Source organism: Ursus americanus, chromosome 17 (genome assembly GCF_024610735.1).
Source record: "Ursus americanus isolate L20-20 chromosome 17, mUrsAme1.1.p, whole genome shotgun sequence".
Classification (NCBI taxonomy): Eukaryota; Metazoa; Chordata; class Mammalia; order Carnivora; family Ursidae; genus Ursus; species Ursus americanus.
Genome location: NC_142143.1, coordinates 10881070 through 10904063, shown reverse-complemented (window position 1 = coordinate 10904063; position 22994 = coordinate 10881070). Strand labels below are relative to the sequence as shown.

Sequence of the window (22994 nt, the reverse complement as noted above, 5' to 3'; positions counted from 1 at the left end):
AAATAAATAAAATCTTTAAAAAAAAAAGAGACTGAGGATTGAGCAAAGTCACTTTCGAGAAGGGCCTGGAGCACGGCTTGCCACAGAGAGATGTCGCCTGTACCTCACAGCTAACCCTGTAAGTGGCTCATCAGCAAGGCCTTCAAAGGACACCAGACTCGCATCCCTTCAGCCACCTCCGCCCCCCGCCCCGGCCCCCCATCCGGACCACCGCCACCTCTTGCCTCCTCCCTGGTCTCCTGGGATTGCTCTCACACCCGTATGATCTGTTGCTGAGTGAGTCTTCCTGCAAACTTAGCAGCTTCACGTTCCCTCGGCAGTTGCTGTGGGCCAAGGGTCTGGGCGTGGCTTAGCAAATTCTCTGGCCACTCGAGGCTCACACAGGTGTGACAAGGACAGCATGGAGGCAGGAGGAGTCAGCCCTAGCCTCTTCCACGCAGACCCCACAGGTCTTCAGCCTGACCCAGCCCAACACCCAGTCTCATCAGCATTTACTGAGCACCTGCCCCCCCCCGAACGCCAGGCTAGGGGCTGGGGCACGTCATGGGCGGACTTGGTCCCTGGTCCTTGGGGGCCCTGTCTTTGGCCAGGAAGGCTGCTCAGTGGAAGCTGGGAACCCCCATTAGGTGAGGACAGGGCTCAGCTTGCAGCCTGTGAGGGGAAAACAGCCTTCCCGAGGTGCTGCCCGGACATCGGACAACAGGACAACCTTCCTTGCCCCCAGGTCTGGACATAGACAAGGGCCCAAGCTTAGGATTCCCATCTCAAACTCCAGCTTTGTCTTTCCCAGGACACCTAGTAAAAGAACCAGTTCGAGCTGAGCCCATGGAAAGTTCGTGCCTTCCGCCCTAACCGCCTGATGAGTAATAGGCGCCCCGTTTGTCTCTCCTGCTCACGTGTGACCTGGGACAGAGGGCTGCCCTCCCCTGGCTCATCCCATGTCTGGGATCTGTTAAGTAATAAATCTTATGACTTAACTTCCTTTGTGTGGGTGTATTAAAACCGCGTCTTCCCTCAAAAGAAACCCAGGGTTTTCACTTCTCCAAGTGGGAGCTCAGACGCTGAGGGGGCTACCAACTGCCCCTGTGGGGGTGGCTGGTGCCCCCTCATTCAGCAAGTCATAACCTGCTGATTCTTAATTCAGTACACCAGCAATGGGTCCCCCAATACACGGCCCCAAAGGGGGGCTCAGAAAGCCTGTTTCTAGGAAACTCATCATCCAGCTACGTGGGTCCAGGCTTCTATCGTAGCTTCACACTGCCAGCACTCTGGAACCTTCTCCCCGGGGCTGAGGCTGCTTCTCCAGCCCCTCTTTGTGTGCTCCCCGGAGGGTCGCATTCTGGGCCAGGAAGGACACCCCAGGTGGAGGCCACCTTCCTTGGGCCCGCTTCTGAGCATCGCCTCTTCTGAGAGGTCCCGGGACCTGTGCTGGGTGACATTGCGTTGGAACGCCGGATGCCCCTACCCCGTTCCCCGCACCCGGAGGGCTGAGTCTACAGCAGGAGGGGTTGGCCCCTGGCTAGCCTTGGTTTTGCTTCTCCCCGGCTTCCCCGTCCCCCTTCCACTAGGTCCCAGTATGCTGTACCTGACATGGGACGACAGGTGGCTTCCTTTGCCAAAACGAAATAATGGAGTGGCATCCTCAGTGTGGCCTCCCCAGCGAGGGGAGGGCTGCTCCGGAAGTTCCTGGCCTTGGCGGGTTCTAAGGAACATGAAGGAGGTGGGCAGATGGGGCAAGGGTGAAACCCAGGGAGAGGCAGGCAAACACAGCTACTCAGAAAAGGCAATTTATTCCAGTGTTTGGGGGGAAAGGAGGGCTCTACATAGCAATTCTAACACCTGGTCAGTCTCCTTTGCTGAAGAGGTATGCGCTGTTTGCCGGGCTGCGGTCGCTAAACAGATGGGAGCTGCCAGCCAGCCAGGAGGCCCGCCACTCAGGCCTTCTCGCGCTTCCACTGGGACACACGGGTCTCCGGGGGTGCCCGGCGGAACCACTCGGACCAGGAGCCATCGTACACAGCCACATCCGGCTTGCCGCAGAGGTAGGCGGCCAGGGCGATGTGGCAGGCGGTGACTCCCTTCCGGCACGTGGCAATGAGGGGCTGCGTTAGGTTCACCTTCTTGGCCTCGAACATAGCACGCAGCTCCTCTGGGCTCTTCTCGAAGCCGTCCTCGGTCAAGAAGTCCATGAACGGCATGTTGACTGAGCCTCGGATGTGGCCCGGGTCCAGTCCTGGGCGCAGCAGAGGACAAAGGGAAGGACAGGTTCAGGAGCGGCATTGGGGGGTGGGAACAGGTGGGGCCGTGGCCATAAGGATAGGGAGCTTCACAAACAAAAGTAACACCTTTGCCCTTCTCAGAGCTCAGTTTACTCCTGGCCCAACTTACACTAACGCCGGAGACACAAGACAAAGGGCCTCCCCTCCCCCAAAACCTGCCTTGAAGTAGGGATGCCCCAAATCCTACCTGCTTGAGAGGACAGGGCTGAGTCTAGGCTCTGTCATTTACTGGCCTTTTTACTAACAGCTACCTTGGGCAAATGCTTCACTTCTCTGAATCAGTTTTCTCATCTGTAAAATGGGCTCAATGGTACATACCCATTTCATAGGGTTATTGAGAAGCAAATGCTTCGTGCCGGGCCAATTGCTTAGACCACAGCGGTGGACACGGTCCAGGCTCTCAGGGAGATTACAGTTTAGCAAGGAAGACAGATGCTAAACGGATAACCGCATGATTCATAAAATATAATATAAATATAAATTCATAAAATATAATGTCCATTTTACAGATGTATACACCGAGGCTTGGCAGCACGAAATGGCTCACCTAAGGCCACACAAAGAGGCAAAGGCAGACCCAGGATTACCCCGAGTCCCCTGATGTTCCTGTGAAGCACAGTTGTGGAAAGAGCATGTGACCTCGTGCTAGACAAGTTCGAATCCCACTCTGCCACTTACCAGAAGGGTGACCTTAAGCAAGTCACGTCACCTCTCCGAGCCTGTCTCCCCAGGGGTAAAATGGGAATGAGAGTATTTATGGGTTCCGGGGTGTTGTAAGGACCAAAGCACCAGCTGCTGCCCCTGGCCCATCCACCCTCAGATGCTGATGCTCCCACGCCTTCACCACCCACCCCTCCCTGCAGGCCCTTCCTAGCAACATTGAGAGGCTTGGATAGAAGTATAATGAGGGCCTGCGCCGGCTCCGAGGTCCATTCTGGAACGGTCTCCCCTCCCAATGAGGTCCCTCTGCCAGATCTGGTTTCAGAATAGCCAGCAAGGGGGGGCAAAGGGGTCTCGGCCAAGGCCAGAGCTGGGGGTGCCCACAGGGCCAAGGCCTTGGTCCCGCCCTCTGCATGCCAAAGGTCGCTCCTCTCTTCCTGAAGCACCCCAAGCCCTGGCAGACTGGATGCTGGGAGTGGGGCCCAAGACAGACTTAGGCATCTCTTTGGCCTCCCCTTCCTACAAAATTCCCCACCTCCCCTGACACCTGGACCATGGGACATGGCAGGACCAGGGTGGGCAGCAGTGGGAGGGAGAGGACCGGACCAAGGCACACGCTGGGGTAGGGTGCAGCCAGGAGGCCCTGCATCCCTGAGCCCCAGTCTCCTCATCTGTGAAATGGGGACATAACCCCACCTACCTCACAGGCTTGTGGAGAAGATTAGCTATATAGCAGGTGGAAGCCCCCAGTGACCCTGGGCACATAATAGATACACAATCATGTCAGTAACCTCCCATTCCCCGCACCCTGAAGCCAAAGAGGCTTGCAAATTTCACGGACATGAGCCCAGAGTTCCTTTGAATAGGTGTCCTAACAGAAATTCCAGTGATATCTTCCTGCTGTCATTTTGTCTTTTTGGTCTGGAAATTTTAATCTGAGACAGGATGTGCACTGACCCTACCGATGAGGAACAATAGATCCGTCGGCTTCGAAGGCGTCCTTTGCCAAGACACCCAACTTAAAAATCTTTCGGCATCCAGGCAGTAGGCTGAGTTTAAGTGCATTTAAAAGTGCAAGTGTTTGTTAGGTTCTGAATGCTGTTTTGTTTCTTTCCTCCCATCCCCGATGGAAACAACTTCCCCGCTTTCTTCTGGCTGCATAAAAGGCAGCTCTTCTGAGTAAAGAAGTCGGGGCTTTCTGTGATGCGGGCTTTCCCGAAACTGGGCCAGCCTCAGGAGGCGGGGGGCCTCCTCCCACCTCTGCCAGCGAGGGCTCGGGGCCTGTCCCAGGAATTTCAATGAGCAGGCGCTGACCGCCCGTGTGTGTGTGACAAGGGCCCGGATGAACCGAGCCCAGAGAACCTTGGAGAACAGCCAAGGGAAGGAAAGGCACATGTGCCCAGAAGCAGGGGTTCCTGCTGCTTCCCCCCAACCCAAGTCCAACCTCCACTGCAGACTGGAGGCTTTCCATCGCCCAGCAGGTGGGCCACCGTGCTCAGACCTGTGGCCCCAGGCGCCCGATGGTGGGATAGGTCAAGAGCTTGCCCTCCCCGAATGCTCACAAAGCCAGATTGTCCTCCTGGCTCTGATGGGGAGCCCAGGATCAGAGAGGTGAGGAAACTCGCCTCAGGACACACAGGTAGGTGAAGTCAGGTCTGCCCGATCCTAAAACCTGTGTTCTTGGACTAGCCTGAGCCTTTCTGGAAAAGGGAACTGAGGCAGGGGAATGGATAAGATAACCCCTCATGTTCCTCAATTGCTCAGAGGCCTGGGACTTCACGCTCCAGCTTGGGCCAAGAAGATGCCAGTGATGGGGGGGGGGGGGAGGTCAGCGAGAGGATGCGACCTCCAGTGGACCCATGAGCTGGACTGGGGCAACTGGAGGCTCCTCCTGCCCTCCCTGTCCTTGGAATGTGCATTCTGCTCACCTTCCCCGCTCCCAGACGCTGTCCCAAGGACGTGGCCTTGAGTGATGTGGTGTTGCGACCAGCTGGACAGTGTGTATGGGACTGAACCCAGTTAAGGCCTCTGTATGAACTTGAGAGATCTGGCAGGTGGGTGTGGAAACCTTCTCATCGTGCGGCCGGCCAAGACGAGCCTTGTAAGTAAGTTCCTTGCTTATCAAACCTGCCACCTACCAATCTGGAGTGGCCTGCCCCTTTCTTCGGCTTCTCCCTGTGCTCTGCCTCTGGGGCTGGTTTCAGATTACCCCAGGGGAGGCTCCAGAGGAGGCTGGGAATGAAAAATTGGCCAGCAGGTCAGCCAGGGCCTTGGGAAAGAGGCATCCGTGTCGGAAATCCTACGTCGGCCAGTGACCTCTGTGCAGGGAGGGGTAGCCTGTATGTGAGGTGCTTGTGGACCTCTGCGTGAGTCTAGGGATGCCCCGAAAACTCCAGCTGCTTTACCGCGCTTGTTTGAGGAACGGTGCACTGGCCTCTACTGTGGGCAGCTCAGCTGGAGACTGGTGCCCAGCTAGAGGCTCAAAGTCAAGTTGGAAAGTTGGAAGAAGAGCTGAGGTTAGGGAAGGATGTGCAGGTTTCCACTACACCGTTGGCTTCGAGGCTGGCAGCCAAGGCAGGACAGCAGAAGTCAGCTGGAGACCTTAGCGCACCATCCCCCATTTTTTTTGCAAGGCAAGGAAGGCACAAGTTGCTGTGGATTAAGACACAGGAGCTTGTGACAAAGGCTGATTAGGGCGCTGAGAGGTGGATGGCCGGGCAAGTGACCAGAATGCAGAGGAAGACGTTGTGGTCGAGGGGGAAACGGAGATGCCGCACGCCTTCCCACCCCTAATACAAAGGGAAATTTTCAATAGCAATCACCCAAACCTAGGGGAAAACTAAATCCAATGTTGCAAATCTTATGTCTTTGAAAAATGTAAACACCCCAGGAGATAACCAAAACAGTACTCACAGAGACTGTAGGAAAACATCTGGGGGTTGGGGAGGGCGGGTACAGACCCTTCTAGAAGTTCCCTTGCCCAAAGCCTAGCCCAGTCTCCCTAAGATTATTCCTTGAGGGCTAAGTTATGGGGTCTCTGTCTGTATGTTTACATATGTCTATGGATATATGTTAGATATACATGTTTTTCTACCTCCTGAAGGTATTACCAGAATTAATCTGTAAAGGAGCTCTATTTAATTAGCTTAAAAATAAGTTCATAAAGTGAACTTACGTAAAACTGAAATTTAATTTTCTCTCATCTGCTGTAAAGGATAAAGTTTTCTTGGACAATTGGTCTCTTCTTGATGGGATCGTGAAAGGCTTCTCTTTGCCTTTTAGGTAACCTACCTAGAAAACAAAGACTCTGTGTTTTATCAAAGTAAATTCCTATATTTCATGAGGTCTTTACCAAGTCTTTGATTACTTAAGAAAATGGACTCTTCTCTATTAAAAGAGCTAAGTTGTTTTTGTTTTGTTTTGTTTTTTTTCAACTATGCAGTTTCTCTATTTGCCTTTGGAGCCTTAAATTGTCATCTTGGCTAAATGGATAACTGAATGTGGTTTCACAGTGATCCGTGATCCTACACGAGCCTGTATTTTAAAACCTTTTGATATTTTTGACAAACTACCCCCAAATCAAATTCTAAATGAAGCTTTATTGACCTTGAACTAACTTAGAGATTTTTCCGGACAGGCTGGAAAGATTTGTTTTTTCTCCTCGTAGAAGAGAAATTAAACGAATCAGACATTTCATATGTTAAATTAAACGGAAGATCGTCAAGTAGAAACTGAGGCTCATCTTCCCTTAGGAACTATTTATATGGAAGTTATTAAGAGTGTTCCAGAAAGTATATAAAATTCCTAAAAATCTGATATGTCCTGGTATCATGTTACCAATCATAATCTTGGTTTTATCACAAAAAAAAACAGCATTCCCTTGTCAATTGCATTAGAATGAATTCTCATCGGAGCTATTGTTTTACTCTGATGCTTTTGCAAAAGCATTTCCTGCAAAGGGGTCTCCTCTTTAGGGAGATTCCTGGGCAAGATGGACAAATAGAGGTTTCTGAGAACTAAGATCATACCACTGACCTGAGTAAGAACTAATTGCATGGAATGGTAGCCCGAGGACTGCCCCTACTCTCCTTCCTCACATCAGTAAAATGTGCCTGTCACATTGACCCTATAATATTAATGTGTGAAAACTTTAATCTGCTTCAGGACATGCTGCAGGCTTTGCTGGAAGAATGGTGGTGAACTTGCAGAAAATTCAAGGCCCAGGCACCATAATAAAGTTTTGGGGAATCGCTTGGTTGGGTAAGACACACGTCTTCCTAGACGTTGTGGCTGGTAAGATACAAGTCCGCCCAACACGTAAGAAGGCGGAAGAGATACCAGCCTTTGTAGGGATTGTAGGGTTTTTGAGGGCTTATTTCCTGAGGCACAGTGCTGTTGTCCCTTATGCCGCCTGGTAAAAAAAGGGTGACTGGGGATCAGAGCAGCAAGTTGCCTTTGAGAAGGTAAAATTACTAATGAAATGTTGAATCTCCGGGCATCTCCCAAGCAGGGCTCCCATTTGAGTCAATGAATCTGGGACTCTAGAAGATTTGGGTCAGGCACTGTGGCAGAGACATCAGGAGAGAGTACCCCAAAGATTTTGGTTCCAGCTCTGGCAGGGGGCAAAACCTCTATGTACCCCCAGAGAGCACCGGTTCCTAGCGGTGTCCACAGCACCCCTCCAGATGGAGACGCTCAGGGAGGAAGGAACCCCAGCAGCCAGTGGGCTGAACGCATAGTCACTCCTTAGCCCTGGTCTTTAACCGGATTAACCCTATTGTTTGGGCAATGGGAAGCTGAGGGGTGGATGACCATGAGTGGGCCCTTTTGGGGTCAGGACTGATGACGGAATATTGGGCTTGCCTGCAAGAGCCTGAGGCAGTCCCCACTTTTCCATATCCCAGCTCATGGGGCACTGACTCCCACCCCCTGGCAGTCAGGAGGCCAATGCCCTAGCCCGGGTACAGCCCCTAGCTCTTCTGTGCATATAGCAGACTGGATGCACGGAAAGAGAGGCCACCACTGCGCCCGGGTGGGTCAGCATATTGCCAAGGATGCTGGCTTGCCCCTGAAATGGAGCGGCGTGGTTGATGCAGTAGCAGCTTGTCCCGTGCTTTGTAAACGACACGCAAGGCAACTGACCAAGGAGCCTGGGGCCATTCACCAGAGTTCCCAACTGGTGACAGATTGGCGAACTGGTTATGTTGCCCCCTCCCCGTTAGTGAAGGTTTTTCCTATGCCTGGTTTGTGTGCACACCCCATCTGGCCTAACCCCAGCCCTCCCTGGTCACTACAGACCAGGCTGCCACCCTGAGGGGATGAGAGAAACGGAATACGGTGTTTAGATACCCTCGCCGACTAGACAATGATTGGGGGTCCTACTGCTAAACTGGGCAAAAGAACAGGACCTAGAATGGAGGTCCCTTCTCTCTTATCACCCGCCAGCAGTAGGGTTGATAAAAAGGGAAAATGAATATTAAAGCAGCAGATTAAATTAGTCCCAGGTAAAACCACCTTGGCTGGATCACTAAAGCCCTGGCCCGGGCTTCTATACGCTTGGATGATCAACCAGTAGGGCCTGTTGCCCCCTATCCCAGACTGGGGACCCTGGCCGAGACACCCAACACCGTAAAGGTGTGGAAGTGGGGGGAGAGAACCATTGTCCTGCTCCGTGCCGATCAACGTGTTATGGCCGAGAACACTAAGCCCATCGCACGTGGGCAAGGTGGCATCTACTGGAATCTGCAGCAAGATGTCCCACCAGGAGGGGTGAGTGACTTCGCCTGCCTGGGTGAGAGGGAACTGCTCCCTCTGCGCTGGGATCTCATGGTCCTGCTCTAAGGCAGACCTGCTAAAGTGCATTATACCTGGAACAGAACACGCGCCCTTGGACGAGGGGAAGAGGTGGGGGTCCTGGGCTGCCACATCGTGCCCCCAGTCCATCTCCTCTCTCCCAACAGCGCTGCCTCCCCTAGCCAACACACACGGGGTGCACAACCAGGTAGAGGTCCTGAAGCAGCCAACCTTCCTCTCCTCGAGGCCAGGTGGGCCCGTTCTGATTCTTGCTGGTACCATCATTTGGCTGCTTTGTCCCCTCCGTCGGCCCAGAAGGATGTCCCAGCACACACGGAAGCCCTTAACTAAATTCACCCAGCAAGCCTTGAATGATAGCCAACAAAACCTGTCCTTACTGAGCACCAGAAGATCTTCAATGAGAAAAGCTGTCCTCCAAAACAGGGTGGCCTTAGACATCATCGCTGCATTGCAAGGAGACACCTGGGCCACGATCCAAACAGAATGCTGTGTGTTCCTATCTGATGAGTCTCTTATGTCACCTTTACTGAGTCACATGAGAATACCAGTGAAGGAAGGTCCTGAATGACCTGACTCCCAGGCTAGGGGACTTAATAAATAAATGGTTCGGATCACGGGGCTCTTGATGGCAAATGTTATCACTGATATGGGGAATCGTTGTCTTATTCTGTATTTTCTTTTATATGTGCCAGTACTGTTGCTATGGAGTCTGCTGCCTGTGGAGCCAGAGAGCCACCAAAGGAGCCACCACCATGCTCGTGAAACCCCTTGCTGACCGCTCAGGGCACAATGCAGAAGAGAGAGCCGATATGAGGGATAGAGGGTTGGGGGAAGTCATGGAGAGGACATAACCACCAGTTGACCCATGAGCTGGACTGGGGCAACTGGAGGCTCCTCTCGCCCTCCCCTGTCCTTGGAATGTGCATTCTGCTTGCCTTCCCCGCTCCCAGACACTGCCCCAAGGACGTGGCCTTGAGAGAGCGATGTGGTGTTGCGACCAACTGGGACTGAACCCAGTGAAGGCCTCTGGATTAGATTTCAAGGTCTGGCAGGCGGGTGGGGAAATCTCATCTTGCGGCCGGCCACCCCACACTAGCCTAGTAAGTTGCCTTATTAAACCTGCCACCAACTGACCCGGGGTGGCCTGCTCTTTCTTGGGTCTTTCCCTGCCCTCTGCATCTGGGGGCGGGTTTCAGATTACCCCTGGAAGCTCCCAGCTCCTGAGGAGGCCGTGAACTCTCACCATTCAGGGGGATGAGTTAACATCTCTCAGGCCACTGCTACGTGTGGGTTTTCCAGGCCAGGATTAAACCTGTTCGGCTTTTTCTTGCTTTCCTCCTACAGACAAAGCAATCCTTTGCAGGCTGCCCCAGTGGGCCGCTCCAATCCTGGCCCCTGGGAGGCAGCTCAGCACTCTTCCTGCCCCCAGCCCACACCAGCCCCCAGCCCCGGGGAGGGAGAGACACAGGCAAGGGGCCACAGGATCCCAGGAAGCAACACGGCACTGTGGAGCTGTGACCTTTCCCCTCCGAGGCCCTGTGTTTGCTTACACAGCAGTGGCCTTGGGAAACAGCCCCGCTTTGAGGCCTGCTGACTGGGGTCAAACCTTGGCCACTCCGCCTCCTTAGACAACCCTCTTCTCCCTTCTCCCACCTGCAAAGTGGGATCAGCCGTAACCCCCACCTTCCACCCCACACAGGGCTGCTGTGTGTGTCAAGGAGAGAACACGCATAAAACATTCTGCGGATAAAAGTGCCCATTAGGGAGTCGGTCTTCTCCCTCTTCACCCTCACTGCCCTCAAGGCCGGAGGAAAAGAGAAGAGGATTTATAGAGACACTGGCGGGGTCCCCTGCCACCTCCTTGGCTGGCTTCCGCAGCGCTCTGTAAGGTAACACGTTCCTTTCATGAAGGAGGGAAGGGCTCACCAGAGACTGCACAGGGTGGGGCGCAAGCTCAGCTCTGCCTGACTCTCCCTTTGTGCCCCTTGCAAACAGGACCAAAGGCACCGGGGCGGGGCACAAAGCCGGGGCCCGGGGACCACCTGTTGGGAGTCCAAGGCCCACTCCCGGCTCCTCCACTAGGGCTCCTCCACTAGGACGTTCCTTCCAGCGTCTGCCATCCACACCACCCCTGGGTGGTACATCCGGACCGCTGAGCCCACCCCAAGCTGGGGACCATGAAGTCAGCGAGCCCCATGCGCCTTTGTGCCCCCAAAACGTGTTGTACGGGAGGCCAGCCAAGCCTTTTAGGGAATGAGGGAAGGAAGCACCACGCCCATGCTTTCTAGATGGCCCGGCCCTTTATAGGGCTCTTTACCTTTCTCAAAATACCCTTCCAGCTACTGCTGCAGTTAAATAAGCACACAGCCAGGTGGGCAAGGCTGGCGTTCCTCTTCTTGTTTTATAAGGGAACCCAGAGAGGCCAAGAAATTGCATTGAGGTCCTGCCACAAAGGAGGGGCTGACCTCATAGGAGGGAGGATCCATGCTCCTGGGGATCTGGAGGAGGGGAGCAGGGAGCAGGGAGATGGGGAGGGACCCCTCTCTGAGCCTCAGTGCCCTCATCCTAAAACGGGAGTGAGGAGATGGGATCTGACATTTCTTCGCTTATTTGCAGCTTGCTCATGGCAAGCAAGCCCCAAGAGGCAGCTAGGGAAACAATTCTACCATTCCTCCCCCAAGTGGCAGCGAAAGTCCCAAGTAGAGAAGGCATCTTGGACCACGGCCAGGAAGGGGCTGCAGGAGGTCCGTGATTCAGAGACTTCTGAATCTTCGACTCCAGACCTCCAGAGAACAAGGTGGGCAGGAAAAACATGGGTCCTGGAGAGAGCCATGGCTCTGCCACTCACTAGCCATAGGGCCTTGACCTGCCCCTTCCTCTGTGTGCCTCAGTCTCCCCTCTGTCTGACAAGGTGACTTTCAGGACCTCCAGCTCTAAGAGTGTCCAAAACAGTTTTCACAGAGTGCTCTCCCTCAGAGGCACAGAAAGGAAGAGCCATTTTTCAACAAGTTAGGAAAAATGTGCCACAGAACTCAGGCTCTGTAGACCCCCCATCCCCAGGACAGAGCCCAGAGCCAGGGGCTGTCGGCCACTCTGAGGGCTCAGGCCAGCCTGGAGAGGCCCCCAAATAAGGGAGGTCCCAGCCACCCAAGGTGCCCAGGCAGGCAACCCAGCCAGGGTGATGGAGAGACTTCTAAGGTTCTCTGTTAGGAGGTTCTAGAACTCAGCACTTCCTCTCCTGAGACTCCCCCCACCTCCAGCAATGTGGAACCCTCCTAGCCTCCCCTCTGTCTGCAGGAGAGGATGAGCCACCTCCCTGCGGACTCCTGGTTTAGAGCACTGATTTGAAACTAGTCAGCGCCGGGTTAAATCTCAACTCTGCCACTTAACTGAGCAAATAACTTAATGGCCTCGCATCTTTGTTTCCTCCTAAGATGGGGAAGTTAAGCCTTCCTAGATGAGACAACGCAGTGTTGAGTGTGTAGTCTGAAATGGCAGCTGCTTTTACAGCTCTGCAAGCAGGCTGCAGCTGTTCGGAAAGGTCAGGGGGGCCAGGGAGCTGGAAGGAGGGACGGGGTGCTGCGGGCAGGGCTTTGTTGATGTCTGTGTAGGTTTCGGGGGAACTAGCGGGGCCCTGGGAAGCTAGGTGTCCTTGAGAGCCTCCGTACAGAGATGTGTGTTGGGCTCGTGGACACACCTTTGGGCATGTCGGGGAGTTGTGCCTGGGCATGGATGTGGGTAAAGATGTCACCAGTCCCCTCTGCTGATGCCACCTCATCGGATGCTAGGTCGCTGGTTAGCAGGCGGCTATGGGAACGCCTATATAGGTCCTCGGGCATCGGAGCTGAAGAGGCTATTAGCTTTGGCTCTGTTCTCTCATTTCCCAGATCCAGACCGGGACCTACCTACGGGGGGACGTGAGGGCACCACACATCCTTATTCTCCATCATTCCATGGGGCATCACTCCCCAGGGGCCACCCGCCCCCCAGGACACCTACCTACTGCATCTGGCTCTGGCTCAGTGCCCAGGTACCGTCCTTGGGACCGTGAATCCACCAGCTGGAACCTCTTAGACTCCAGGTTCTCCAGCACCTGCTCGTAGGTCTTGAGCAGGGAGCGGTCCAGGGTGGCTTTGAAGACCGCCGGCTCTGGGCGTGAGGGCTCCGATGTCACCGGGTGGCCCTCCTTCAGCCAGTTCCTGAAGCCGCCATTGAGCACTGACACGGTGCGGTGGCCAAACACACGGAACATCCACCAGACCCGGGGCGCATAGAAGCAGCCCAGGTTGTCACCGTCATACACCACCACGTGCGTCTGGTTGCTGATGCCCAGGCGGCCCACGTAGTCGGCGAAGTGGGCCTCGCTGGGCAGCATCATCTCGTAGGGCGACGCCGCGTTCCGACACTCCTCTATATCAAAGAAGGAGGCGCCGGGCACATGACGTTCTAGGTACTCCTTGCGGGCCTCGCGGGTGCCCGGCGAGTACCAGGACGCGTCCAACACCCGGAGCCCAGGCCCCAGCTTGCCAGCCCGAACCGACTCCGCCAGCCACTTGGTGGAGACCAGCGCCCGGTACAGCACCTGATGAACCATGGTTTCAGCTCTGCGCATCACCTGGCGCGGGTGGAAACCGGGAAAGAGAGCGGCATGAGGTCTGCGTGTGTCGTGGGGCGGGATCGGGGAGGAGCTTTTTCCCACCGCACTCCCCCAGGGGGGCGTGTTCGCCGCAGCCCAGCAACCCAGCGGCGCCGGGGGCAGGCTGTAGGAAAGGTTTGCCCATTCCCCAAGGAAAGGCCGTTCCGCCCCTCCCTGGGCCCCCCCTCCCGACCGCGCAGAAGGGGGCGGGGCGAGAGCCTCCGAGGGCCCCAGAAGGGGGAGCCGGCGGGGAGGGCGCCCGGCCCCGGGAGCTACAGTACTCGTCCTCGGGATACTGCCAGAAAAGAGCGGAGAAAAGATGCCCAGCACGGGGGAGCGGGGGGGACCTGTTGAGCTTAGGACTCCCTTGGCTGGGAGGGTAGGGGAGTGGGCGCCTGGGGGAGGAGTCGCTGGGGCCCGCACAGGCCCTCGCCCGCGCCTCTGGCGAGCCCGCCGGCGGCCAATCTCAGCAGCCAGGGAGGGCTCGCCCGCCTCCAGAACGCCCGCGCCCAGGCCCCGGCTCGGTGCCCTCTGCCCCTGCTGGGTCCGAGGTTCCCCGGGCACCCTGCCCCGCTCTCGCCAGGGGGACCCTCCCCTGGATCGCAGGGGCCAGACCGGCGGCCCAATCCCGGGCGGCCCGGGTGCCTGGCAGCCAACCCACCCAGCCGCACTCACTCGCCCTCGCCGCCGCCCAGGAGCTCGCCCCCGACCGCTGGAGAAGTTGGCCGGTTCAAACCCCGAGTCCACACCTCCCGGGCGGGCCCGCACCATCGTGCTGCCGCCGGAGGGGGGTACGGCGCGCCGCCCCGCCGCGCCCCCGCCCCGAGCCTCCCCGCCGCGCCCGCCCTCTGCCGCCCCCCGGCGCCTCGCGCCCTTCGGACCCCGGGGACCCTCCAGTGGGGCGCGGGGCGGCGCGGGGGCGGCGCGGGGCGGGGCGCGGCGGCGCGGGTGTCCCCCTGGCCGGGCGAGTGGAAGGCGCGGGCAGCGGCGGCTCCAAGTGGCCGCGGCGGTGGGCTGTGCCGGAGTCTCCTCCCTTTGGCCGGCCGCAGGTTGGTGGCGGGAGGAGGGGACGGCTACGGGCGCGGGGAGGGGGCACCCTGCGCCGGGGCCATGACCGATCCCGGAAGCCCGGAGCCCGAGACCCGGGTAACTGCTGCGGCATCGCGCTCGCCTTTCTATAGGGGGAGGTCAATCGATGGGGTGAGCGGCGCGGGACTCCTCCGCGGGGTCTGTGCGGAGTAGGGGGCAGCAGTCTAGAAGGGAAGGCGCGCCCGTGGGTTCGCCCTAAGCATGGCCTTCCGCAGCCGCTTGGGGCGGCCTGCACCGTGGCCTCGGCGTGAGCGGCGGGCGGGGAGCTGGGGGTGGGGTGGGGTCACCTGGTGCCACCCGACAGGGTAAAAGGGAGGGGGGAGGACTAATAAAGCCCCACAGAGAGGCCGGGGAGGCAAGGCCGAGTGACCCAGAGGCTCCAAGAGAAGAAAGTGGCAAAGAACTTGCTGGAGTGAAATGAAACTAGCATGGGCCAAGGCCTGCTGGGTGAGCACTTTGCTCCTAGGGTTTTACTGACTTCTCACAGCAACCCTGCGGAGTAGGCCAGAAACTTAGTTAAAGACTAGAGAGACAGGCCTAGCGAGTTACTCCGGGGGCTCTCAGTGGGTTTGAGACCCCTGGGTTGTTAATCTCAGATCTGAAGGCCACGTGGCCTGCCTGCTGCCTCTGTTTACCTCGCTCACCCCCAGAGCTTCATACTTTAAAAAAAAAATTGCCTTTGATGTTAATTAACCTTTTAATTGTAAGTCTGTATAATTTCATTTCTTAACAATGGCTGTGTTTCACAACCTCTTCACATCATTCCTGAAAGTGGAACAACTCGTTCCTCCAAGCTGTGGGCCACCCCTGCTCCTGCTCAGCTTTTTGCATACGTACGGAATGCTTTTCTCGTCCCCCTTTTAAAAATTCTTTTTACTCTGAAATAATTATATTCTCATAGGAAGCTGAAAAAGGCATATTTCGACAAGCATTTCCCTGGAGAATCTTCTGAACTTTGTGCTTTGCCCTGAAGTGCAGAGGGGGTACTGGGAAGGAGTAGGCTGGGGCAAGTCCTTGTGGCTTGCCCAGTGTGACTGGAGCCCAGTCCTTCCAGGGCCCACCCCAGGCGGCAGCCTGGGGCCCGCATTTCCCCTAGTGTAGTTGTGTACGCTCCTGAGATGGGCCTGGGGCTGTCCCATGTGACCTGGAGTCCTTCACTCCCAGAGCACCCGCACCTGCAGTGGGCCAGACCTGGCCAGTACCCAAGGGCCCAGTCTGCACCCCTCAGTGACACACAGCCTGCTCCCGACCCTCCTCTGCCTCCTTCAGTCCTATGTGACAACTGCCAATCCCGAGAGGGCAGGGTGGGGCAGGATGACCTCGGACCTCTGAAGTCCCACCCAATCCTGAAATTCTAAGATTCTGGATGTGTTGCTGTTGCTCAGAGTCGGTCACCTGTGAGAGTAACTTCTCAGAAATAATGGGATTTTTATTAAGCCGTTTTTAATGATTATTAAAACCAGCCAATGCAGTGCCTTATGATGGCCCCTCGACATTCATTATGTAATCTCCACTGTAAGAGCTGAAGGTTGGACGCCCCAATATAAGAAGTGAAGATGGCCAAGGAGCCCACCATGCCTGCCCTCAGACAGCTAGTTAGGGAGCAGAGTGATTCACATTGACTTGAGGCCAGAGCTCGGACTCACAATCCGGGGTTCTTTCTACTCTAAATGGATCCTCGGGGGAAAAAAACACCAGGAGCCCCAAGAATAGTGGGGGGTGGGGCAGGAGCCACTGTGGTTCACAAGTGGGTTCCTCATGAAGGCACCTGCAGCAACCCCAACATTATCCAGTGTGGTGTAACCCACAGATACTGGAATCACCCCTTAGCCAAAGCCCCCTTGGCAAAGTCAAGCTGTAGTTCCCTGGATCCCTGAAAAGGTCCTCCAGGAAGACTTCCCACCTCTTCTGCTCTGACTCTGGGCTGAGGTAGTGGTCCCTCCGTGTTCACACTTAACTCCAGACTTTCTCAATTATGCTGTCCTTTGAGTAGGCCCGTGGCCTGTCTTTACCCCCAGAGCCTGGCAAAACCAAGAGTTTCTCCGTGTTCAGCACAGGGCCTGGCCATGTGGGTAGAGTGACTTCCTAAAAGCCAGACTGCGATGAGTCTGGGAGAGGCCAGGGCACAAGGTGTCACACTGTGGACTCATTAGGCCCTGGTCATCACTGAGCCCCAGCTGGGGAAGAAGGCCAGCCTCAGAGCTGAACTCCGGCTGCAGATCTCGAGGCCGCCCCTGATCAGTTGTGTGAGCAAAGGCAAGGCACTCACATCTCTAGTTACCTCGTGCAGAAAACGGGCGTCCTCGCAGGCCCACTAGGAAAGGCCGTGGCGCTTAGCCTGTGGCCTGGCCCACAAAGCGCCTGTTCTCTACCCACCCCTTCCCCTCCATGGCAGGATTGGTATGGATGCCGCGTATGGATGGTAAGGCTGTGCCCTGCTTAAGGGTTGGGAAAGGGGGTGACCTGCAGCTCACACTCCACTCACCCAGTCACGTGCCTTGGCGGAAGAGGCACCTTTCTCTGACCTGCACGAAGGCCTCTAATGGACCAGGGGCTGTTTGTACAGGGGCTCAGCATGTTCAGAGCCTCCTGACCCTGGAAGGCTGTGACCTGGCATGTCATGGGCTGGTGTACTCCCAGCTGCTGGCCCACAGGGGAGCGGAGGGGGGAGGGGGTGAGGCACGGTCACAGTTGCAGCTGCTGCATGAAGGTTCAGAGACAAAGTTCAGGCTCAAGGGGCAAAATCTGCCTTTGCTGGGCCCCTGGAGCCTGCACAGTGTTCGCCCGAGAGCGTCTGGATTCCGGGGTCAGACTGCCCAGCCGCTGACCTTGGCCAACTCAGTGCACTTGTATGACCCCCAGGGTCGCCCTCTGTGAAACAGTGAGAATATTACCAACCTTCTTGAGGCCGCCTGTTCTACAAATAATTGAGAGCCTACTACTGTGTCCTGCAGTATTCTAAGGTATTGTGAGATTAAATGACTCACAGCAAGGAGTCAGTAAATCCCAGCTTCTACTCCCATGAGGCTGCTTATATAAACGTTTGATGAATGACTGAGTGAATGAATTCCACCAGGGACCTGGGTGGGTGGCAAGTGGAGCAGAGCTACATCTTGGGGAGGCGCTGAAACTTGGCCCCTATCTGCTGGCCGGCTTGAGCCCGGTCCCTACCGCCTCCCCACCCCACCCCACCCCCCAGCCAGGAGCGGTGAAGGGTCTGCGGGGCCCTCTCCAAGGGTCAGGGTCAATCCGTTGCTCTGTGCTGTGTATATGTCCTGGCGGGGGGAGGGGAAGGGAGGCCCTGGTGACCGAAGTCTGCACCTGGGTTGCCACAGCTGCTTTTCTGTGCTCTCTGGACTCTGCCCTCTCCGGGGCTCCACCGCCCCTGCGGGCTAGAGCCAGGCCCAGCGGTGCAGGAGGTTCCCGCCACCCGGCCTGCCGCTTCCTCGATTCCCTCCTGACATCCTCCCTTTCGCCCAGGCCTGCAGCCCCAGTGTCGCCACCGCCGCCAGCATGGCCCCACAGCAGCTCTTCCGCGCGCTCGTGTCGGCGCAGTGGGTGGCCGAGGCACTGCGCGCCCCGCGCGCGGGACAGCCCCTGCAACTGCTCGACGCCTCCTGGTACCTGCCCAAGCTGGGCCGCGACGCGCGCCGCGAGTTCGAGGAGCGCCACATCCCCGGCGCCGCCTTCTTTGACATCGACCAGTGCAGCGACCGCACGTCGCCCTACGACCACATGCTGCCCAGCGCCGCGCACTTCGCGGAGTACGCGGGCCGCCTGGGCGTGGGCGCCGCCACCCACGTGGTGGTCTACGACGCCAGCGACCAGGGCCTCTACTCGGCCCCGCGCGTCTGGTGGATGTTCCGCGCCTTTGGCCACCGGGCGGTGTCACTGCTCGATGGCGGCCTCCGCCACTGGCTGCGCCTAGGCCTCCCGCTGAGCTCGGGCAAAAGCCGCCCGGAGCCTGCCGAGTTCCGCGCGGCGCTCGACCCCGCCTTCATCAAGACGTACGAGGACATCAAGGAGAACCTCGAATCCCGGCGCTTCCAGGTGGTGGACGCCCGCGCCGCCGGCCGGTTCCGAGGCACCGAGCCCGAGCCCCGAGACGGTAACAAACATGCGCAAAGGGGCGGGCGGTCAGCTGGGGGCGTGGGCGCAGGTGCGCGGCTGAGCTCTGCCTCGTCCCTGCCTTTAAAGGACACCGCGTGGGGTGGGGGCCTGAGATTTGGGTTCTAGTTGCCTCCCTCCCTCCCTAAGCTCACTGGCTTTATTCCTGAAGAGTGGACAGTAATACTTGCCCCACCCCCACCCGTGCTCGGGGCAGTGACTACCCCAAACTCATTGGGAACCCAGGGCGCCCTGCATAGGGGGAGAAGCCAAACAGCCCCACCCCGATTCTATGGATGTAGGGGAGTCTCTGCGGAATTGGAGGGGTGGCAAGGTCAGGAAGCAGCCCAGCGGGGATTTGAGGCAGTCCATTTAACGGCAGTGCGCAACGAGTCATTACCCAGCCTTTTCTCTTCGTGCCTTCTTGGGGGGGGGGGGGAGGGGGATGCAAGGAACTTGCCACTTCCTCTGGGAGTCTGTCCCTAAGTGGCATCCCCCATGCCCCTAAGTCAGGGTTGGGGCTTCTGTTCTGGGCTTACAGAGCAGCGTGAGCTATCCTGTCCTAGCACTGTTTTGGATGGCCCGAGGGCAAGGACCACGCATGCGCCCAGTGCATCCTGAAGACTCACCCAATGGCAACGAGAGATTTGGGGAATTGAGAAGGACCCTGCCACCTGGAACCACGCGGGGCGGTGTTGACGTGAGGTCAAACCATAGGAAACCGCTGATAGCCAAACATTTCTGAACTTACCTAGATGGCAGTTTTCTGCAGTTCAACTTGATAAGGACGCCACCTTGAACCCCTGAAGTCCTTCAGCTCAGCCCTTGGCGGGGGGAGGGGGAGCAACAGAGTGCAGAGAGCCACTTGGCAGCTCACCTAATTTAATCTCTGAACTGCAGCTTCTGCACTGTGTGAAATCAGAGCAGAAACAGAGCCTACGGGACGCAGTGAGGGTCAAATGTCATATGAGAACAAAAGCACGAACCGCTCAGCTCCGCGTTTGCACAGGGACGGTGCACTAAGAAATGGGAGGTGATGGAGCTAACGTGTGCTTCTGTGGCTGTAGCTCTTCACAGAGGTGCTTGAGGCTACCTCAGTCCTACTTGCTCCTCCGTAAAGTGGGCTCACCCGTACAGTGGGCGATGCTGGGACACACCTAGCAGGCTTGTTGGGGAGGTGGACTGAGCCAGCGCACGCAAAGGCTCATTCTAGTTCAGTGGTGGCCATCACCTCATTGTCATCGTTCCCACTGCACGGCCTGAGACCCGGACAAGCGTGCCCCTCAGTGAGAGACCACATCGGTTGGGCAGGGGAAGAGGAAGCATGCTTTGCTTGGTGGGGGTTCAAGGCACAGGGACAGCCCTGCTCGGACAGTGGCCAACCTGGGTTGAGAGCGTGCTCTTGCTCCTTGCTGCGGGTTGGTCTCTATGTGATGTGTCCCAGTGAGCCGTTGCTGCACCTGCGTGTGGGTGCGGGGGGCACTCACCTCCCCATGGACTCGGAGCACAGTCTCTACGCTAAGTCCTGGCAATAGCTACCTATATGGGTCAGCGGCTCTCTGGAGGAGTGGGACCCTGTTGTAGGGGGAAACCGAGGCAGAAGCCACTAATCTAGAACCCCACCCTAGCATCTGAATGGCTGAGATTTTTTTCATCATAGGTTGTGAGGGTTGATTCTGTCCCAAATCTCGGTCCTTGGCATGAAAATGGGAATATTAGTGCCACCGGCCTCATAGGGGATGGTGAAAGCAAAGTGATTAGGGTTAAGGGGTGACCGTCTTCAGGAACAGCTCTCTAGCTTTGCCCAGGTGCTTCGTGCTATGATCAAAGTGATCTTTTGAAAATCAAAGTCGGGGTTCCCCTTGCAGTCAGGTCAGAGCTCTACATCTTAATCCAGGCAGCTCCCCTTGGGCCTCACGCTCCCCCACTTTTGCCAAGTGACCTTTAACCCCTCTAAACCCCACGTGATTTCCTGCCTCCTCTGATTCCCACCCCTTCCCTAATCTGGGGTGCTCTTAGCCCCCACCACCCAGATCTCTCTACATGACAGATCCCCTACTCACCCTCAGCGCCTTCTCAGAGAAGCTTCCCTGCCGCCCCCCCTCCCCCCCCCCGGCCTGGTGGTTAGCAGCACCAGCTCTGGGGCCTCTCTGACTTGGGCAACTGAGTCTGTGTGCCTCAGTCTCCTCATCTGTGTAAAGGGGAGAATGATCATTTCTGTCCCATAGAGTTTGGGGGAGGATTAAAGGAGAAGATACAGCAGAAGGGCTCAGAATAGTGCCTGGCACAAAATAAGAGCTCGGTAATGTCAAGGATTATTATTACTGTTAATATCTTTTATAATGTGTCCCATGACATCCCATAGGGCCTTTGTAACACCCGTCATCCTTGCAATGGCTCAGTGATGCCTGTCCACCCTGCCCGATCGGTCCCTTTACTGCAAGTGCAAGGAGTCCTTGCCAGGCAGAGGGCTGGTTTGTCTTTGTTGCCCCCAGGGCGCATAGGTGATCAGGAAGCCAGGGGCAGAGTGAGACTCTGGTGGAGTCCGAGTCTTAGGTCCCAATCCCAGCCAGCAATTTGCTAGATTCGGGGCCTTGCGCAGTACGTACCCTCAGCATGCCCGTCTGTAAAATAGGAATGCCTGTATATGGCGCCTGGGGTGCCTGGCTGTGAGGACTACGTGGGGTAGTTCAGCGCCGTGGCTGCCTGGGAGGCTGTCATACTTCAGGGGCCATTATCTCATACGCCCTTGTACTTGTCCCCTCCTTCCTGCCCTCCTGCTGCAGGCATCGAACCCGGCCACATCCCCGGCACGGTGAACATCCCCTTCACGGACTTCCTGACCAAGGAGGGCCTGGAGAAGAGCCCCGAGGAGATCCACCGTCTGTTCCAGGACAAGAAGGTGGACTTGTCCCAGCCACTGGTGGCCACGTGTGGCTCCGGCGTCACAGCCTGCCATGTGGCACTGGGGGCCTACCTGTGTGGGAAGCCCGACGTGGCCATCTACGACGGCTCCTGGGTGGAGTGGTACATGCGTGCCCAGCCAGAGGAAGTCATCTCCGAGGGCCGGGGGAAGACCCACTGAGGCTGGGCAGGACACAGGGAGCTGTGCCCGGCCTGGTTGTTCTGACTCTGCTTTGACCGAGTGCGTGTGTCTTCCTGTGAGTCGGGTGGTGCACAGGGGGACATCCCGGAGGCCAGGAGTTCCGTTGCTTGTGAGCTTCCAGTGGAGACAGGAGAGAAGGTGGTGATGGGCACAGGGGAAGGCAGCTGCCCCACACGCCGAGCTGGGGCCCTACCTCCCTTCTCTTTCACTGTTGAGGAAATAAAACAGCCACGTGCTAAATCTTTCTAATTGGGGGGCTGCCTGGTCTTCCTGAGGAGCTGCTGCTCCCGGCAAAGGGAGCTCCGTGGAGACTGAGGGTCGTGGGGATCCCGTCCCTGACTTCTGAGCAGGGCAAGAGCCCCAGAGCCCTTCCAATCTTGTGACCAGAGTGCCCCCAGCAAACTGTCCTCCACCCCATAATGCTGGGGGCCTCGCTTCTGGCTTCCGGGCTATTTAAGAGGAATCTTGCTGTGATACGTGTGGAGTGCCACCCAGAGGCCCACCCAGGGCAACAGGGCATCTCAGGTCAAGGCAGAGATGGGTCTAAACCGGTGGGAGGCTGTACCACACGGTGGATGCCTGTCCCAGCCCAGCCAGGATGTTCAAGAGAGGGGTTAAGTTCAGCCAGATGGGAGTTCAGCCACTCTGGGATCCCACACTTGGAGGCTCGCCTCTGGAGCTACCAGGGGGTGGGGGGACCCAGAGGCTTTGATCTTTTCTGCTCAAGGAACACCTCTGCCCCCAGGCTTCCCGAGGGTAGAGGCTCTGTCCTCTTCCCTCTGCATTTGTCCTTTGGGCAGAGATGAACATGAGAAAGCCCCAGATGGCCCCTGCCTGAAGTTGGGTCACACCTCCCCATCTCCAAGCCCCCAAGGCACCCCTCAGTAGCGAAGAGGCAACATCGGTTGGTATTGGGGAGAACCCTAGAAGAACAAAACCAGAGTGGACGGTGACTTACCCAGGGGATTTATCGCAGAGCTGGACCAGACCCAGGTTTCCTGACTCTGAATTTACTCTTCTTTGTACCTGCGACCCCCATCACATGTCCTCTGATGCTGAGTCACCTCCCACGTTCACAGCCTGGAGGGGGCCAACAGGACAGAATCCTGGTTTTCTGACTGAGGGCTCTAAAGTAAGTCCCAGCCTCTCTGAGTCTGTTCCGTCACCTGTAAAATGGGAAGCATGCATACTGCAGAAGGAGGGATTTCAGACAAAGATTTAGCCAAGAGCTCATTGCAGAGTCCCATTTTTTTTTAAGATTTTATTTATTTATTTTAGAGAGAGAACATGCACGAGTGGGGGG

At 56.8% G+C, this 22994-nt stretch overlaps 2 protein-coding genes across 5 annotated transcripts; one reads left to right on the top strand and one right to left on the bottom strand.

Annotated features, from left to right (window-relative positions):
* Window positions 1-1771: 1771 nt before the first annotated feature.
* TST (thiosulfate sulfurtransferase) lies at window positions 1772-14217 on the bottom strand. The gene is made up of 3 exons (XM_045779582.2): window positions 14065-14217; window positions 12753-13368; window positions 1772-2233 (listed from the first exon to the last, which is right to left on the bottom strand). The coding sequence occupies exons 1-3, from the start codon at window positions 14158-14160 to the stop codon at window positions 1935-1937; spliced, it is 1011 nt and encodes a 336-aa protein (XP_045635538.1). The 5' UTR covers window positions 14161-14217; the 3' UTR covers window positions 1772-1934.
* Window positions 14218-14307: 90 nt separating this feature from the next.
* Window positions 14308-21940, top strand: MPST (mercaptopyruvate sulfurtransferase). Of its 4 annotated transcripts, XM_045779580.2 has the most exons (4): window positions 14433-14535; window positions 17341-17441; window positions 17959-18586; window positions 21372-21940. In XM_045779580.2, exons 3-4 carry the CDS (start codon window positions 17992-17994, stop codon window positions 21668-21670), a joined length of 894 nt encoding a protein of 297 aa, XP_045635536.1. In that variant the 5' UTR covers window positions 14433-14535; window positions 17341-17441; window positions 17959-17991; the 3' UTR covers window positions 21671-21940. The 4 variants fall into 4 exon arrangements, with proteins under 4 accessions (XP_045635533.1, XP_045635534.1, XP_045635536.1 ...); XM_045779577.2 differs by lacking the exon at window positions 17341-17441 and having other exon boundaries at window positions 14308-14438; XM_045779578.2 differs by lacking the exon at window positions 17341-17441 and having other exon boundaries at window positions 14414-14535.
* Window positions 21941-22994: the final 1054 nt, after the last annotated feature.